This window comes from Crocuta crocuta, unplaced genomic scaffold (assembly GCF_008692635.1).
Source record: "Crocuta crocuta isolate KB4526 unplaced genomic scaffold, BGI_CrCroc_1.0 scaffold348, whole genome shotgun sequence".
In the NCBI taxonomy this organism is placed as follows: domain Eukaryota; kingdom Metazoa; phylum Chordata; class Mammalia; order Carnivora; family Hyaenidae; genus Crocuta; species Crocuta crocuta.
The window spans coordinates 6177520-6197511 of NW_027529573.1; the positions used below are offsets into that span (position 1 = coordinate 6177520).

General features: G+C 41.2%; 1 protein-coding gene across 1 annotated transcript in view; it reads right to left on the reverse strand.

The window, feature by feature from the left end:
* The window catches only part of GRK3 (G protein-coupled receptor kinase 3), a 106729-nt gene that overhangs the window by 64858 nt on the left and 21879 nt on the right, over positions 1 to 19992 (reverse strand). Inside the window, exon 2 of the mRNA XM_077761679.1 lies at positions 7380 to 7453. Coding sequence (XP_077617805.1) covers positions 7380 to 7453 — 74 coding nt within the window. The remainder of the gene's footprint in view (positions 1 to 7379; positions 7454 to 19992) is intronic.

A 19992-nucleotide genomic window follows, 5' to 3' on the forward strand; every position in this document is an offset into this window, starting at 1 on the left:
ACTTTTTTTTTTTAACATTTATTTATTTTTGAGAGAGAGAAAGAGAGAGAGAGAGAGAGGCAGAGTGCAAACAGGTGAGGGGCAGAGAGAGAGGGAGACACAGAATCTGAAACAGGCTCCAGGCTCTGAGCCGTCAGCACAGAGCCCGATGCGGGGCTCAAACTCACAGACTGCAAGATCATGACCTAAGCCAAAGTCGGATGCTTAACCACTTGGGCCACCCAAGCACTCCAAGCATCTGACTCTTGATCTCAGCTCAGGTCTTGATCTTAGGGTTGTAAGTTCAAGGCCCCTGCTGGGCTCTGCACTGGGCATGGAGACTACTTAAAAAATGCTTTAAGAGTAATGGTCCAAATTTTACCAGATTTCATGAAAGGTAATAAATTTACAGATTTCAAGAAAGTCAGCAAACTCTACAAAGGATAAACACAACATCTAAAATTACTCCATTAAAATACAGATTGTCAGAAATGGGGGTGCTGAGCAAGGTATTTTTATATTTATCTCAAAGAAACACACTTAATATATAAAAACATTGGTTGAAAGTAGAAAAGATGTATCATGAAAATAGTAAGCATAAAGAGACTGAATGGCTATATTAATATCCAGGGAAGTCATTTTTAAGACCAAGACTATGACCCACAATGAAGAGGGACATTTCGTATGAAAACACATAACATAGTAAACACATATGCACCTAATAACAGAGCTTCAAAATACATTTAAAAATGACAAGAAAAAGAACAGACAATTCTACAGAGTTGGGGATTTTATCACCCTTCTCTCAGCAATTGATAGATCTAAAATCAGTAAAGAGGGGCACCTGGGTGGCTCAGTCAGTTAAGTGTCTGACAATTTCAGCTCAGGTCATGATCTCATGGGTTCATGAGTTCAAACCCTGAGTCTATCTCTGTGCCAGCAGCACAGAGCCTGCTTGGGATTTACTCTCTCTCTGCCTCTCCCCTGCTCATGCTCTCTCTCTCTCAAAATAAATAAATAAACTTTAAAAAGTAATTTAAAAATCAGTAAAGATGTAGAAGTTCTATCACATCAACCCCCTTCATGTAATTGATATTTAGAGAATATTCACTTAACACTCCCATCTTAAATGTTCCATGGGCTTTAGAATAAAATCTGAATTTGTTACTCAGGCCCCCAACCCTGTCTTTCTCCTCAACTGATCTTATCTCACACTACCCCACTCCTCTAACCCACTATGAACACATACCATGTTGGTCTAATTTCAGTTCCTCAAACATACCAAGTTCTGTCCCACCACATTAGAGGGTTCTGTCTTAGCCACGATCAGCCTAAAATGCTCTCTCTCCTCACCCTGCTCCTACCCCCAAAAGACTAGCCTCCTTGTCAATTAAATCTCGGTTGACATGCCCACTCTTCAGAGCCTCAGTCTTTCACCCATCGATGTAAAGTGGTCCCCAAGTCACAGTACGTCACATTCAGCTCTGAGTCTGTTCTGAGTCACTGCATAGCAGTTATTACTTCCTGGTACATTTCCTGTTATTTATTGCTTGTTTATTATCTGTTCCTTTCGACCGGAATAGAAGCTCAAGGGGAGCAAGCGCTTTCTCTTGCTCATCCAAGCAATGTCTGACAGTGGTGGCTGACAAATATTGCTCGAATGAACAAAAGTCTATGGAGTAATTCTGCCTCTGATCTTATATTTATTCTCTGTTCTCCATAATTTATTTCTGAATCTAGGTATATTTACATATTTTAATAAGCTGCCTCCAAATCTAACTAGCAAGGAAGCAGAGCCAACACACTGAGCCATGACTATGTGTCAGGCAATGTCCTGGGCCCTGCATTCACACATACAGACTTAAAAGACGGGCAGTGCTACCCCTCTAAATCTTAGCTCAGGACACCCAAGGAGATAAGCTAGCAATTGATGGCCCAAGTTTTCATAGTCAGAAAACTAGTGGAGTCTAGAGCCAAACTTAGGTGGGCTGAATTTAGAGCTGGCCCTCTTACCCACTAAGTTCCAGCCTCCCGTATACCCCAATAGCATATTACAGGTACGGTTGAGAAAGCAACTATCCATCCAGCAACGTGTCTGAGCCTCACAATCAGCCTGTGAAGCAGCAGGGGATGATGAGTAACCTAATTTCACTGATGAGGTAACTGAAGCTCAAGTGTGAAGTTCCCATACTGTGTGCTCCTCAAGTACAGGGACAGTGTACTGTTCACACTTGTAAGCCCCAGGTCTGAAATGCAGATGCTTCAGAGACTGCTCAGTGACTGGTCCCACATCCTGCAGGAAGTGAGAGGCACAGCTATTCCTAGAGACTAGCTAGGCCTTCTGTCTACAAAGATGTAGACATCTGTCTTCTACAGATGAAGATCAATACTAATAACACAGAGAAAAAGCAGCAAAGGTTCGGTACTACAGAGCATTACAGGCAACAAATGTTATGGGAATCGAAGGTGTAAACAATCATGGAAGACTGGGCTAGCTGTCCAGAGAGACTTGTTTGTGAATGTATAAAGTGAGCTAGATCTTAAAAGAAGCTAGCCTCTCCACAGGCCAGGAAGGCAAAGTAGCAGTCTAGGCTGGAGGAAGGACATAAGGAAAAAAAAAAAAAAAAAAGAACAGGCTTAGGGGCACCTGGCTTGCTAAGTTATTTAAGTGTGCAACTCTTGATCTTGGGGTTGTGGATGTGAGCCCCATATTGGGTGTAGAGATTACTCAAAAAATAAAATCTTCCCAAAAAATGGGCTCAGTGGTTAGTGGTTAGCAGAAGTTCTATGTAAGAAGGTAGTGAAAGATAAAGACAGAGAGGAAGGTAGGTAATAACTAACACAGAGATACGTGGACGTCAGGATAAGCAATTAAGCCGTAAACATGCTGGAAATGGGTAACCACTAAAGTCTGGGGACCCAGGAAAATGGAAATACAACATACAAAATATCCACTGCAAGATATCTGACAATAAAGTTTTCTAGGGATTGAGGTCATGCAACAGCCACCAGAAATAATCAGACTGCTAAAACCAAGAGCACGGAGAAGAATTATTGATAACCTTAATGCTTAAAGGCTGTACTAATTTAGAAACCTGTGTTTGAAGCCCCAAGACTGGATGGTATCTTCAAAAAAAAGATATAGAGCGAGCTGCTGAGGAGCTTTGGGGTGTAATCCTCCGAAGGGATAGTCGGATAAGTCAGATCCATTATGCACCAAACCAGACGACAGGAGTGAAGAGCTGGGAGCACGCCAACCAAGAGGCATTCCAATGTTTAAAAGTTCAAATGGACACATCAGCAGTGCTCACCGCCATATTGGCAAGATGTGCTTAAGAAGTAACCCAAGTAGACCACCCACGTTTCCACCTTGCCAAAGTTATCTGTTAAAGATGTCTCTGTATTTGCCAAGATGATTTAGTACTTGCTGAAACTAGAGAGGTAACGCTTTTAAGAATAGAGAAAGATATTTCTTTCAACAGATCAAAAGGTGACTGATACTCATCCAGATTACAATTCAGATTGAAAGAATGAAAGTTACTGCACAGTGAGTAAAATCCTTTTGATTTGGTTTATTTTTTTATATGATACTAAATGTACATCGTAATTTGACCATTCTCCCTGGAAATACATTAATATAATTTTAAAAGTATAGAAAAACATCAAGCTATCCAGTATACATATTTAAAAATTTCAAGTTTTATATATAATCCAGGAAGAAAAGAATATCTCTCCAATTTTCAAACTTGGACAAAGATTACAAATATGAGTCCTAATTATGCTCTGCCTTCTTTGGAACATTTGAAATGCTTTAGGATAGGAAACATATGTCCTATTTAAAATATATTTTAATTTAAAATATTTCCTAATTACTGTTCTAATTTCTTCTTTGGCTCATAAATTACTTACAAATGTATTCATTTCCAAGAAGTCAAGGATTTCTTAGTAAACTCTGTTATTCAATTTGAGTTTAATTCCATTGCGGTCAGAAAACTCAGAACAATTTTGATCTGGAAATCTGCAAGAGTTTTCTTTAGGCCCCAGCAGATAATTTCTTTTGATAAATATTCCATGTGTACTTTAAAGAAGGCAAATTCTATTTTTGCTGGGTGCAGCATTCTATATGTGTCACTTAGGTCAAGCTTATTCATCACTTTATTAAGATCTTCTGTATCCTTACTAATTTTTTGTCTGTCTGTTCTATGAACTCTTGAAGAGTGCACGCTAATGTCTCCCGCTAAGAATATAGACTTGTCTTCTTTTAGATCTGTGAATTTTGACTCTATATATTTTGAAGTTACATTATTTGTAACTAAGAAGTTGAAGATCGTGATCCTGAACCCTTTACCATTATGAAATAATCTCTGCCTCTAAGTAGCATTTACCATAGACCTGGTCTGATATTAGTGCTGCTGTACCAGCTCTGCTTTGGTTGGTATTTGTATCTGTGCATCCTCTTCCATGCATCTGTTCCTAGCATGTCACTTGTAAGCAGTGTATAATAAAGCTCTGGTTATTTATTCAGGGAGAAACTTAGACTTTTACTTGGGAGTATTTAGTCCATTTACATTAAATATAATTACTTCCATAGATGGATTTATGGCTACCATCTTATTCTTTTTTTTTTTTTAAAGGTAGAGACAGAGCACGAGCAGGAGAGGGGCAGAGAGAGAGAGGGACACACAGAATCTGAAGCAGGCTCCAGGCTCTGAGCTGTCAGCACAGAGCCTGACATGGGGCTCAAACCCACCAAATGTGAGATCATGACTCGACCCGAAGTCGGACACCTAACCGACTGAGCCACCCAGGTGCCCGTACCATCTTATTCTCTGTTTTCAATTTTACCCGTCTATTTTATGTCCTTCTTTCATTCCTTGTTTCCCTTTTTTATTAATCCACTATTGTCTTATTCCATTTTCTCTCTTTTAACTTGTTAGATATACACTTTTTATTCTTGTAAGAGCTGCCTTAGAGATTACAATATGCATTCTTAACTCATTACAAGTCAATGCAAATTATTACTTTTACTATCCACCCGACCTCCCAATAATCCTAAGATCTTAAAACACCTTAACTTCTTTAACCCCTCTCTTGCTTTTTGTGCTATCATCTATTTTAGTTTTATATATTTTAAAATGTAAAAGTATTATTATTTTGCATGGTCAACATCCATTTATATTTTGCATACATATTCATGATGACCTCTTTCCTTCCTGCATTTTCATCTGGGATTATTTTCCTTCTGCCCGAAGTATCTCTTTTTAGTATTTGTTGTAATGCACGTCCACAACTGACAAAATTCCCTTAGTTTGTCTCCGAAAATATCTTTATTTCACCCTCATTTTGAAGGAAATTTTTGCTGGGAATAGAATTCTAGGTTTTCTTTTTTTTTTTTTTTTCCTTTCATTGCTTAGATGGCCACGCCACTGCCTGTTTTTTTGTTGTGTTATTTGTTTTAATCATTGTTTTAAGATGTCATAGTCAGTCATATTATTTATTGCTCTTTTAAAAATAATGTGTCCTTTTCCACCCTCTGGTTGCTTCTAAGAGTTTCTCTTTGTCACAGGTTTCCATGGTGTTACATTGATATGCAAAGATAGGTTTCCTCTGTAGCCCTTCTGCTCAGAGTTTTAAATTCTTTGAATCTGTAAACAGCTGTCTTTCATCATTTTGTAAATGTCTTAGTATTATTTCTTCAAATATTGTTTCTGCCCCATTCTCTCGCTCTTCTTCTTATGGGATTCCAATTCTACATATGTTAGACCTTTTAACCATATCCCACATGTCTTCAATGTCCTTATATTTTTCTTTTCTATATTCTTTCTTCTCTGTGTTTTAGTGTGAGATTATCTACAGATCTGCTTCCCTATGTATTAATCCTGCCTTTATTGTAACCAACCTGATATTGATTCTAGTCGTTAGGTTCTAATTTCTAATATTCTAGAATATTCTATTCTATTATTCTATTATACATAGAATATATTATATATTCTATTATATATAATATTATATTATATTATATATAATAGAATAATAGAACAGAATATTCTAGAATATTAGAAATTAGGTGTTCTAGAATATCCATTTGGTTCTTCATAATAAATTGGGCTGATATTCACTATTCCTCCATCTGTTTTCTCTTCTTTTCCTCTATTGTCTTAAACATATTATTTACAGTTACTTTTAAGTACTTGTCAGCTAACTTCAATATCTGAGTCTTCTGTCAGTTGGCTTCTATTACTTTATGAGTCATATGATCTTGTATCTTAGATGTTCCATAATTTTTTATTGTATGCTGAACACTGTAGGGTCTCTCTATGTTATCTTCCACCTGCAAACACAGGACAGAGAGGGCTCCCCTTGTGCTCTGCTACACAGGTGGGGAGAGGTCTCATCACCCAACGTGGAATGAGACTGGGCTGGGTCTCCATTTTGGTAGGAATCAGTCACCTCTGATTTGCCCCCATTCCTAAGGCATGGCTCTCCATGGAATTCAGTGAGAAGTCTGTCACCACTAGATTCAGTCCTGCCCATAAGACGTTTTCTGATAGATCTTTGGCCTCCTGTCCTATTCAGCCTCAAACCTTGACATAAATCTTGAGAGGGAGACTAATCACATGTCTGGGACTCCTCCAATCTCATTTGTTTGTTATTCTAGCCCAGAAACCTCTTCTGGCTTTTCTGTCTCCCAGAAGCAGCCGTCTGCCTAGGGCCAAACCTGGGTTGTCAGACAGGAGTCTGGAAATGAGCAGCTGCCCCAGGTGATAAGTAGCTACAGATCTTCAGTGTCAGTCGACCGCTGCCCAGGGCCTTTGTCTCTTGCCTGTTCTGTTTTCAAATTCCTGCTACCGCAGGTCTATATTTCAACACAGCGCTGTAAGGCTGTGGGAGATTTCAGCAAGGCTTCCAGAAGCTCCTGGCCTATCTCTTCAGCTCCCTTCCCAATGTCTTATTGGGAAAGGCAGCTGTGTGTCCAAGGCTGCCCTTTCCCACCATGTCTCCAATTTGTCACTCCAGCCACATGTGACTGGAAAACGTTGCTACTTTCTCTTTCACTCCATAGCGGCCCTCTGCCTCAGCTTAGGTCTCCAGAATCAGTACATTTCTGCAGAAAATCAAATAGCTGCTGATCCTCAGTGCCCCTCTCGATGATAATCCCTCCTCTAGAATTTTCGTTCAACTGTTCCTCATGCTTCCAGAGCACTCTGGCCCTCTTAAAAATAGGATGCTCATAGATGGGGTCAGTATCTATAATCAAATGCATATTACACCTTGTACTACTAATTATGGTCAATGAGCTTCCACATATTTGTAAGATACTTAGTAGTCTCAATATTCTCCAAAGTACAGTCTAAATATGCTTTTAAAATAAAAGCACCAGTAAAACAGTGACTTCTTACCTCTTCATAAAACTTCACCTGAGGTACAGCTTCATTAATTTCATTCAAACAAAAATCTTTAAATAGCAAGAAACCTAAAGGAAAAGAATAAAAAATTTCAGGGTGGACAATAAGTTGAATTTTTTACCCCATAGGGTATTTTCAAAGTAATATGTTTATACCTCAACCTCTTTCTCCCCTAACTTGAAAAAATAATAATAAAGACTTCAAAGGGCTACTTATCCCCTAGAAGGAAATACTCCGGGTAAGGGCTAAGGTAAGAGCACCACAGGCCTGGCTCCTTGATTTGGGGTTCATTCTCTATTGGCAACCCCCTCCCACTTTTAAAAACTGCCTGATAAACAGAGCCAGTGGTCACCGGTCCTTAGAGCTACTGGGCTCTACAGCAAACAGAAGAATAACCCAAGCAGTAAGAGACATGGGTATGGTGTAAGTGTTGGGAAGAGTCATCATAAAGATGGTAAATTCTACACCCACAGAAACAGGACTAAACTCCTATCCTAAAGGGCTTTAAAGACCTTCTCAACCTTTCCTCTTACCACTTACTACCTCAAAGTACTTCAAAATCCCCAAATACCTTGTGCCAAAGCAGACTACCCACTCCCAAATCATGCTCTGCTCCTTCACAGCTCCACACCTCACCTTTAAGCAATCAGCACTTTGAGCCTGGAATGCCGCCTCTACTACACAGTGCCTGGTACACGGGAAGAGGCCGATAGGGGTTTGCTGAACAAATGCCTATTTACATAACCCTTCCAACACGACTCTGTCAAAGTACTGAGTAGACTCCAATCGATTATCTAAGTTATGAGCCATACCTGCCCCGGCCCCGGCATTTGCAAACCCACTGCCGAGGTTAATGCCTGGCACACAGTCAAGCCTAAAGGAATGAATGAAGTTGATTAGGACAATGTGACACGAGACGGAGGGTGGAGATGGCAGAAAGCCAAACACAACTAAAAAGTCAGAAGAAGTCAGACGAAAGAAAGGATAGCCGGAGGAAACGGAAGTCACGGAAGGGAACGGAAGGAAAGACTTCACAAAAAGTCTAAGACATAGGGAGAAGGTAGACCAGAATTCCCCAGATAGGACAGGGAGACGCCGAAGAAGCAGATTTGACAGGTCTCATCTGAGGTTAGCTAAAGGAATCAGGTACTTGACCCTGTGTGTCACTGCTCCAAGAATTCCCCTCCACGGTTCCAGGAAGATGACCTCTGAAAATGGTAGACGCTCGGTGACTAGAACTAGAAGAAAGTATCAGGACCACTTGGTTAAGTAGGTGAGGCCAGCAAGGGTCGGAGGAAGACTGGCAGCAGGCACTTGGGGACGCCCACCTCGTTTCCAGGCACTGAGGACACAGGGACACATGAGGCAAGGAGGAAACTCAGGACGCGGACAAACAGGAAGAGTTGACGAGGCAAATCTCTACCTCCCTGCACGTTAATATTTATATTTTAAATATGAGCAATGGTTACCTTTTCATGCTCGTGTGTTTCAAAGTCCGTTAATTTCAAATTCCCCTTGGCATCTCTTCTTTGACTCATGAGTCCTTCAGAAATGTGTGGTGTGAGTTCCAGGTATTTTGGGGGTTTCAGGTATTTTCTGATACTGATTTCTGTTTAATTCTGCTGTGGCCAGAGAACGTGTTCAGGAGGATTTCAATGCTTTCAAATTAATTGAAACTTGGCTTTGGCCCCAAATTTGGTCCCTGTAGGTGAATGATTCATGGGCACTCGGGGGAGGGGGGAAGTGTATAGGGTAGAGTGTTTCATTACGCAAAATAAAAAGGCAAGGAAGCCAAGTTGGTGGACAATGGCTGAAGTCCCTCCTCCAATTCCTTACTGAACATCTCCTTATTCTATCCATTCTCAACAGAGGGCCGTTGATGGCCCCATTTATAACTGTGGATGTGCTCATCTCTTTTCAGCTGTGTCAGGTTTTGGTTCTTGTATTTCTTTTTCTATTTTGGGGAGAAAAAACTCAAATGAGAATGTGAATGGAGGCTATTTTGATCATACGAGAGATGTTTTTGCGGCGTCTAGACAACAGAATGAACGGACATGCCATACACCAACCACTGGCTTTGGGCTGAACCGGGAATCAAGGGGAAACTGCATCATGGCCCATTACGCCCTCTGGAATCGAAGCTCTCCTTTCTCCTCCAGCCTCTTCTTCGACTGTTCCCGCCCAAGCTCGCTGCACTGAGGCCATAGGCCTGCATTCCATTTCCTCTCTAACGTTAAATTTGGCGTGCTCTCAGGGTTACCAGCCTGCTATCCCCCTTGACCCTGGGGATCTGCAGAGCTCAGTTCAAGCACCCCTCCTTAGGCCTTGGAGGGTTCTTATTCATTTTCTCTCTCGTGTATGTGCGGACACACACGCGCATACGCACAAACGTGTACCGCACACTGGTTATGGCACTTGTGACTAGCACAAATGATCACATGCACATGTTTGTATCTTCTTTATTATCTACCTCCCCCACCAACAATGGACGCTGCTTATGGAGAAGCCACATAGGTCCCGTTCTGTAGTACCTACGCAGGAATAAGACCGCCGTGACACAGAGGGAGTGACGGAGGAAGAACCAAGGGCGGAGGGAGGACTGGGGAGGGGATGAGAGAGGAGGGGGAGGCAAGGAAAAGGGAGGAGGGAAGAGGAGGAGGGAGGGAGATGAATGAATGCACACCCAACTGCAAACGCGTCTACCTGCTTCTGTGATGCAATTTCCGTTGTCAGGGTGTGGGATGAGCCAAAGACTGGCTGTAACACACCACAGGGAAAAGCCCCATTATCTTCCTCATGTCTGCACACAAACTCAAGCCCTACTTTCTGTCACAGCAGCTGTTAAAATGGAACAGCAAGAAGAAAGGCATTTTGCCTTTTGGATAAACTCTAGATCACTGTGTTGTATAGGCCAAAAGTAATTTCCCTTCACTGGGCTTAACTTACACACACACACACACACACACACACACACACACACGAAGCATTTTGCAGATGAGACAAAAGCTAAAGGGTGAAAACAAGGAAATAATTTGCCCAACAGGTTCACTTCATCGGTGTGATTTCTCCAGATTTTAAAGAATAAAAAATAGTGACTTGATGCCTGCTTTTACTAGACAACTGTGGAATGTGTTTGCACCTATTTTTATATTTGGACCACTGCAAACTGCCTGAATGCTGGTTAACTTTGGGGTATATATAACATCCAGAAAAAGTAAACCATCCCAATTTGTCACAGTATTTTGCGAAAAAGAGGAGAAAGAATTGTATTGCTTTTTATAAACTACCAATGAGAACTGTTTACAATATACAAAGATAACTTTTATCTTGCTTCTTTATAAAATATCAGTTAAGAACTTGTTAAACCATCAAATATAAACTTCTATTAGAAATTATGAGATGTTACCTCCTAAAAATTTTTCCAAGGGTAAAGGAAAATATGAAAAATGTCTTCCAAGAAATAATAATTGTCCTAGGTTTTGCCACAGAGATTCTAACACTGGGAAGGATAAACTGTGTGATTGTAAAAGTTTTGCCAATATTGGCTGAGTTGACAAAGCATTTCCGAGTATCTACTAAGAGCCACTGTGCTATACACCGGGGGTGCAATGGTGAAGACAGAACTTTTCCCATAAGGGGCATAAGGGTTGGCGTAAGGGACGGACAACAAAGAAGTGCACAAATAAGATAAGTGTAATTTATGGTAAATGAGATAAAGGAATTTTAAAAAGCGCTGAGACAGATGATAAAAAGGAGATGAATTTCATACAGAAGGCCAACAAGACCCCTCTGGGCTGTGAGATGCACAAAGCACGTCAGATTAGAAAAGGCGAAAGTGTTTAATCTCATTCCTATTCACTAATGTATTAGAGGTCTTAGCCAGTGCAATAAGGCAAGAAAAGGAAATAAGTCCTTCAAAAGGGAAAGAAAGGAAGAATTAAAACTGATTCATAGACAAGCTGGTTATCTATATAGCAAATCCTATCTACAATGTAACTACCAGGATATAAAAGTGAATTTAGAAAGGCCAGAAGGTACAAGGCCATTACATAAGCATTAGTGACATTCTGATATGCTCACATCACACCATTAAAACAGAATTTTAAAACAAGTCCATCTGCAATAACATCAAAGAACAATCAGTACTTAGGAACAGATAAAGAAGAGATATACATGACTACAATGCTGGAACAGAATATTACTTAATAGAAATTAAAGAAGACCTGAATAAATAGAAAGATATACTCAGTTTATTGACTGGAAGACTAAGTACGGCTCAGCATTGATCTTTAGATTCAATACACTACCAATCACAACCCCTGGAGGCTTTTTAAAGAAACTGACAAGCTTTCATTTTAGAATGCCTATGGAAATGCAAGAAACCTAGAATACCCAAAATAGGTTGAAAAAGAAGAAAAAGTCCAAGGACTTCACACTCATTATACAGTAAGACCAAATCAGTGGAGCAGAACAGAAGATCCAGAAATGCTCCCTCACTTAGATGGTCAACCAATTTTCAACAAAGGCACTAAAGCAATTATTGGGAAAAGAAGGTCTTTTCAACAAGTGGTGCTGGGGGGCGCCTGGGTGGCTTAGTCGGTTAAGCGTCTGACTTTCGCTTAGGCCATGATCTCGCGGTTCTTGGGTNTTGATCATAAAATTAAATGTTAAAGGTAAAATTATAAAACTTCTAAAAATGGATAGAATACCTTCACAGAAAATACTTATGCAGAAGATTTCCTAGGCAGAACACAGAAAAAAATAATAAATTAGACTTTATCAAAGTTTCGCCCTATGTTCATCAAAAGAAAATTAAGAAAAGACCAGCCAGAGACTGGGGATAAAATATTACAAAAACTTAAATCTGATAATAGCCTTGTATCCAATTTATATGTACTTTTTTTTTATAAAACGTTTATTTTTGTGTGTGAGAGAGAGATACACACAGAGCACAAGCCAGGGAGGAGTAGAGAGAGAGGGAGACACAGAATCTGAAGCAGGCTCCAGGCTCTGAGCTGTCAGCACAGAGCCGGATGCGGGGCTCAAACTCACGAACTGTGCGATCATGACCTGAGCCGGAGGTGAACGCCCAACCAACTGAGCTGCCCAGGCACCCCTATATGTACGTTTTTAAAAAGACTCTTACACATCAATTTTTAAAAGAAAATCACCATAAAAGAGTGGACGTAAAGCTGAACACTTCACAACGGAAGAGATACAAATGACCGATAAGCACGTGAAATGGGCTCCGCGTCTTTGATCTTCGTGCCAATGGAAAGTCGGTCACTTTGAGAAACCACACACGACTACTTGAATGGCAGAGCTGAAAAAACAGACAATGTTGTTTGCTGGTAACCAGGACTCGCATTTGCTGAGGAACATATACGGTGCTTTGGACCCCTCGTGCCTCTGACTCCACAGGCCAAGGAGGGAGTCACTGTGTTGGCTGGGGTGACTGACCCTGACTAGCCCGGGGACGTTGGACTGCTCCTCCACAGAGGAGGGAAGGAAGAGCATGTCTGGGAAACAGGAGATCCCCTCTTAGTATGGCCCTGCCCTGTTGGGAACGTCAATGGAAAACCACTAGAACCCAATGCAGGCAGGAGTGCCGGTGGCCCAGACCCTTCGGGAATGAAGGTTTGGGTCACTTTCCCAGGTAAACAACAATGACCGGCTGAGGAGCCTACAGAAGGTAAAGGGAACACAGAAAGGGCAGTGGGAGGAGGTAGTTACGAACACCACCTACAACATGGCACCAGTTACAGAAACAAAGATTATAATTTTCATGAGTATGTCCTCTTTACTGTGTGTGTGTGTGTGTGTGTGTGTGTGTGTATTAAACAAGCATCTTTGTTTTCTTCCCATTATTCTCTTATTCAGTAATGTAAGATGTACAGACTTTATATCGTAGCACTTAGGTGTTGTTAACTTTACATCGTGGTATTTAAGATACAGGGTATCAGAGAGAACATCGCTCATCATTCTGCACCCTCTGCTGGGGAAAGGGTTAGGACATTTTGGTTACACGCAGGACAGTCATATCACGGCGGGTGGGAGTATGACCTCAGTACTGTACTCTATTTAGGAACTAAATACAGTCCACGGAGATGCATATGGTGCCAAGACGATGAGGGATGGACTCACAATGGCAACTTTCATGCCCACTGAAGAGGATATTTGGGGCTAAGAATAATATTCAAATTGGTGACTGTGAGTAAGCAGACTGCTCTCCATAATGTGGGTGCACACCCTTCAGTGAGCGGAAGGCCTGACTAGAAGAAAAGGAAGCCCAGTCTCCCGTGAGCAAGAACACACTCTGCCAGCACACAGCCTTCGGGCTTCACCTGCACATCAACTCTTGGGCTCTTGAACCTATCAGCCCTCTCTGCAGATTTGGAATTGCCAGTCTCCAAAACACAAGAACCAATTCCTTATGATTAATTTCCCTCTCTGTGTCTGTCTGTCTGTCTGTCTCTCTCTCTCTCAATACACACACACACACACACACACACACACACACACACACACACACACACCCTACTGGTTCTCTTTCCCTGGAGAACGCCTGGCTAATACAGATTTTGAGCAGAATGCATATTCACTTAGGAAAACAGTCTGAAAGCCTCTCACAAATTCAAACACACACTTAACACACAACTCAGCAACTCCACTATTAGGTATCTACCCAGTGACAACATATGGCTCCAAAAAGACATACATGGATCTTCATAGCGGGTGTGTTCATGATTTATTTGAAATAATCCAAAGTCCATCAACTGAGGGATAAATGGAATGTTAGTCAGCAACAGAACAAAACACTGACACAGCAACATAAGTAAATGTCATTTTGCTTGTCCAAAGATGCAGACATAAAGGAGTATATACTATAGAATTCTCTATATATTAAGTTCTGGAACAGGCAAAACTAATTTGTAGGTTAAATAAAATAAGAAACGGGAACATGAAATTGACCGAGAAGGGCATGAGGGAACTTTCTGGGGACGGAAATGTCCTGTGGTTTGATAGAGGTGTGGGTTATGCAGGCTTATGCATTTATCAGAACGAAACTGTACAGTACTGCAAGTAAATTTACTTTAAACAAATATTAACTCTAGCTAGCTGATTTGCTTTCCACAGTAGCATGAGGTGGCAGTTCTAAAACTACTCATGGTGGTTCTAGGCTTATACAAATGAGTGAATATACTGAGGATAACAGGAGCCTTCTTGGAAAAGAGGTAAAACAGGCAAAGAGAACAGAATGTATACTGTACTAATGGACTATAACTGGGTATCCATTTGGGATTCATTAAAAAAAAAATTTTTTTTAATGTTTATTCATTTTGGAAGCGGGGGAGACAGACAGGAAGCAGGGGAGGGACAGAGAGCGAGAGAGACAAGAATCTGAAGCAGGCTCCAGCCTCTGGGCTGTCAGCACAGAGCCCGACACGGGGCTCAAGCTCCTGAACCGTGAGATCATGACCTAGGCTGAAGTCAGACGCTTAACCAACTGAGCCACCCAAGCGCCCCTTGAGCTCACTTTTTTAGCCAGCTAGACACAAACAGACACACATACTCCTTGCTCTTTTGCTAAGAAGACTTAGAAGCAAAGAACAGCTCTAGCATACAAGTTTGGGGGCTCTGAACACCAGGCTCTGCAATCCCTTGAAGGAACGAGGAGTTGGCTCTAGGGCAGGGACAGTGAGTATTAAGTTGAGCTCTAGACATCATACTCTCCCAGACAGTAAGGCGGTGCTCAAAGGATGATGAACACATACCAACAGGATACAGGAACCGGCTTGAAGAGGCTCCCATTAGCCAAGCCTAGGGCAACGAGGACATCAAACTAAATAATCCTGTAATGGATTATAACCGCTGGATAAACTAAGGATCCAAGAGTCCACACTGATAGATGGATGGGGGGTGGGGGAGGTAGGAGAGGAAGGAAGGAAGGAAGGAAGGAAGGAAGGAAGGAAGGAAGGAAGGAAAAAGAAAAGAAAAGGGAAGGGAAGGAAAGGAAAGGAAAGGAAAGAAAGGAAAAAGGGAAGAAAGTGGGAGGGAGGTAATGAGGGGAGAAAGGGAGAGAAAAGGCAGGAAAGAAGAAAGAGAGCAAAGGAAGAAGGAGGGAAGGAGAGAAGGAAATCTCTTCCTTAGAGACAAACGCCAACTCATTGAAGGAATGATGGAGTATACAAGTCAATGGGCACGAAAACAGAGGGTATTTACATAGTCTCAAAAGCAATTTCCTGTAAATTGCTTATTACTGACAAAGGAAAACACACCCGCTTTGAGCCAGGGATCAAAATTAGCATCGCCAGCACTGGGACCAAGTAGCATCACGATGGGAACAGCCCATCTCGTCTGCGGTCTTCTTGACAAAATGCATACTCCGAACCTAACTGTTCTGGAAGAGTAGACAACCCAAAAGAAAGGCACATTTCACAAAATTGGCCTGTGCCCCTCAAACGTGTTTGAGTCCAGAAACCCAGAAAGAAGGCTAAGCAACTTGGCCAGACTCAAGGAGAATGAAGACATGGTGACAAATAAAAGCAAGCCTGATCCATGACTGGATCCCAGGCTGGGAAGATTACAGCCAAGATGGGCATTTTGGGGACAACTGTTAGAATCTGGACATAGTCTGTGGATTAGACGACAGTACTGCGTTGGGGTCACATTTCCTGATTTTGAACGTTGTAGTGTTGTTATCTAAGGGAATGACCTTGTCCTTGACACACGCGAACTAAAACAGATAATGGTCAAGAGGTGTGGGGTCTCCAAAGTGTTCCCACGTGGTTCAGAAACAGATCACAGTGAAAGACAGAATGACAAAGCAAAGGCAGCAGGTATGGGCAGCGGTGCAGCTATCTGAAGGGAACATGAGAGCTCCCTGAACTATTCTTAGGACTTTTCTTTAAGTTCAAAATCAGAGCAAAATATAATGCTTAAAATTACAAAAGAAAGGGCAAAGTCATAAAACAGAACAGGACTGAGGGGCGCCTGGGGGGCTCAGTCGGTAAAGCCTCTGACTCTTGATCTTGGCTCAGGTCATCATCTCAAGATTCTAAGATGGAATCAAGCTCCACATCAGGCTCTGTGCTGACAGGGCAGAGCCCGCTTGAGATTCTCTCTCCCTCTCTCTCTGCCTCTGCACCTCCCCCACTTGTGTGCATGCATGCGTGCACCCTCTCCTCTCTCTCAAAAAAAAAAAAAAAGAACATGACTGAAATTGTATACATTTATTGGAAAAGGAAAGGAAGTTGTGTTAAAGAAAAAGAACTGAAACTTGGCTTTTAACAATTAAAATTTTTATGTGAGTGTTTAGAATAGAAATTATTGCTATAAACCTCGCTTTTCAAATATTTATTACCTTGACAATTAGTAATTTCCTGTCCACCTAAAAGCTAGAGTTCCTTGAATAAACACAATATAATAGGAAAGCTAATATAATTTAAATAGAGCCATGCTTGTAAGCTCCACTATAATTAAACTTAATTCTGAGAGAGAAGGGAGAAAGTGATCTATTGTAGAAAATTAGAGCTACATGTTCCAAGAGCTCTCTAAAATATTGTTTCTAACAATGTGAAGATTATCGTTTTGTGCACTGCATGTCTATATGACCTTTAGAATAAACCGCACTGTGCAGCCATTACAATTCCTGTGTTTCTAGAAATGTTCTTCAACTCGTTCAAGCGCCTCAAAATAATTGTGTATAACTTGTCATCCACTATCACAACACACACCAAGAGGCAGTTCCATCAACCACACTAGACTGTCTATAAACCAGGATGAGAAGTGCTACACGTCAGTAAACAAATTAATGAAACAGGTGTTGGGTCTCTAATATTAGCACTTTTCTTTTTTCAAGTTTAAAAGGAAAGGCCTTGGGGGCGCCTGGAGGACTCAGTCAGTTAAGCATCTGACTCTTGATTTTGGCTCCGGTCATGATCTTGCAATTCGTGAGATCAAGCCTTATATCGGGCTCTGTGCTGACAGAGTGGAGCCCACTTGGGATCCTCTCTCTCCCTCTCTCTGCCCCTTCCCCTCTTGTTCTCTCTCTCTCTCCTCTCTCCCTCAAAATAAATAAATAAACTTAAAAAAAAGTAATAAAAGGGGGGGCGGGCATCTAGGTGACTCAGTTGGTTAAGCATCTAACTTCAGCTCAGGTCATGATCTCACAGTTTGTGGGTTTGAGCCCCAAGTTCGGATTCTGTCTCCCTCTCTCTCTGCCCTTCCCCCTCTCTGCCCTTCTCTCTCTCAAAAAGAAACAAACATTAAATAAATAAACAAATAAACAAACAAACAAATAAATAAATGGAAAAGGCTTTGGATTATCTAATCTCCATATTTCTTCAATTCTAAGATTTGATTACCCTAAATGAAATAAAACGGATCAAATTATAAAGGCATGGAATGAATGGTGAAGGACACATAAACATAACTAATGGTCATGAGGTCAAAGAGAAGAAAATCAGACAGAGTAAGCTGGCTACTTGGAGAAGCCCACAAAGGCACCCAGACAGAAAGAGAAGTCAGTACCATGATGGTCCAGAATCAGAGTAAAATCAGCCAAAGACAGTGAACACTTCCCAGAGCTTTGCTGTGCAAAATAACAAAAAGCCCTTACCAATCAAATTAGTTTTTAATGAATAAAGTGTGAAGTTTCATAAGTTAGCGAAGAGGCATTCAAATAGAACATAAAAAATAAATTATTTAAAATATTCCCTATGAGAATTCAACTAATTAGATTTATTCATAAATTTGCTGCACACCCACTATTGGTAGAATACTTCTATATACTAGCAATAAATAATGGGAAATTTACAGTATCATTGGCAGTAACACTAAAATATAGAATGCCTGAGAATAAATCTAAGCAAATATGTACATGATCTGTATGCTGAGCATTACAAAATACTAATGAACAAAACCAAAGAGGATCCAAATACAGGAGAAGAGATACCATGTTCATCGATCAGAGGACTCAATATTGTTGAAATGTCAATTTTCCCCAGATCGATCTATAGATTTAACACAGTCCCAGTCAAAAACCCAGTCGGAATTTTTGAAGAAATCAATAAGCTGGTTTCAGGTTTTGGGGCGCCTGGGTGGCTCAGACGGTTGAGCGTCCAACTCTTGATTTCAGCTCATGTCATGATCCCAGGGTCGTGGAATTGAACCCCACGTCAGGCTCTGCACTGAGCATGGAAAATGCTTAAGATTCTCTCTCTCCCTCTCCCTCTCCCCCATCTCTCCCCGTCTGCCCCGTCCCCTGCTCATATGTGCTCACACTCTAAATAAACAAACAAGCAAACAGATTCTTGCCATTCAATCCAAAGATCCCCTCCAAGGTGTTTACCCAAGAGGAATGAAAGATGAATGTTCTTACACTCACAAAAAAACCTACCACAGGTATTTATGGTAGCCTTATATACTAACACCCCCAAACCTGAGATAACCCCAGGTTCTTCAACTGGCAAATGGCCTGTAACGTGTCCATAAGATGGGGCCCTGCCCAACGATACAAAAGAATCAGCTACCGATACTGCACCACGAGTGAAGCTCAGACGCATTACTCAACGTGCAAGAATCAGACTCAAACAGCTGCACAGTCAGTGACAGCACTTACGTCATCCTGGAAAAGGAGTACGCACAGGAACAGCAAACAGATCAGCAGGGGGTGGGGAGTGGGATGCGGGCTGACCAGGAGGGACACTGGAAAATCTGGGGAGGTGATGAACTGCTCTATGTCTCGATTTTGGTAGTAGTTACACAACTTTATGCATTTGTCAAAACTCAGAGAACTGTATACTCTCAATGGTGGTTTTTGCTTTCCCTCAATAAACCTGACCCTCTCCCCCACTGAAAAAAGTAATGTGAAAGAAGAACAATATGTAAGACTCAGTAGCTACAACAGACCAGGAACAAGGCTCAAAAGATGTTCCTGAACAGTGGCTATGAGTGGGCCACAAAGTGGGATCTAAAATTTCTAGAAGCCGATGCCTGGTCACTTATATGGTCATCAATGTCTACAGGATGTTTTTCATAAAGCACATGTTTGTACGACAGATAAAATCACTCACACCCGGAGGCATAGGAGCAAAGAAAGAAATTATAAAGGTTTTTGATAACACAGAGGTCGGCAACAACTATTCTCAAACATCCAGGGTACACGATATTCTTGTAAAAATGAAATTGTAAATGATAAACAGATCAGCAAACACATAAGAAAAAAATAGTATACAGATAGTGAAAAAACTCTCCAAGGTGAGTCAAAAGGGAACAAAGGAAGTCAGGATAGAGAAGAAAATGTGGAAAATTCAGTGGCACAAAAACTCTATCTGGAATCTTCTAACAGCTGCCTTACTTGCAGCCTTTTGAAAACATTTTATTATAAAACAATAGAAAAGAAAGGTCACCACACTAATACTTTAGAATTTCTAGACTGTAGTCAATGTTTTCATTCGTCACAGTTCTGTGCACATCCAACAGTAAACAAACTGACAATTAAAAGTGAGATTCAAAATAACTTAAAATGAAATGGAAAGATTATTCTAGTAAGCCACCCGATACGTGTTTCCCACAGACTTCTGCAGGGAGCGCCTGCTAAAAC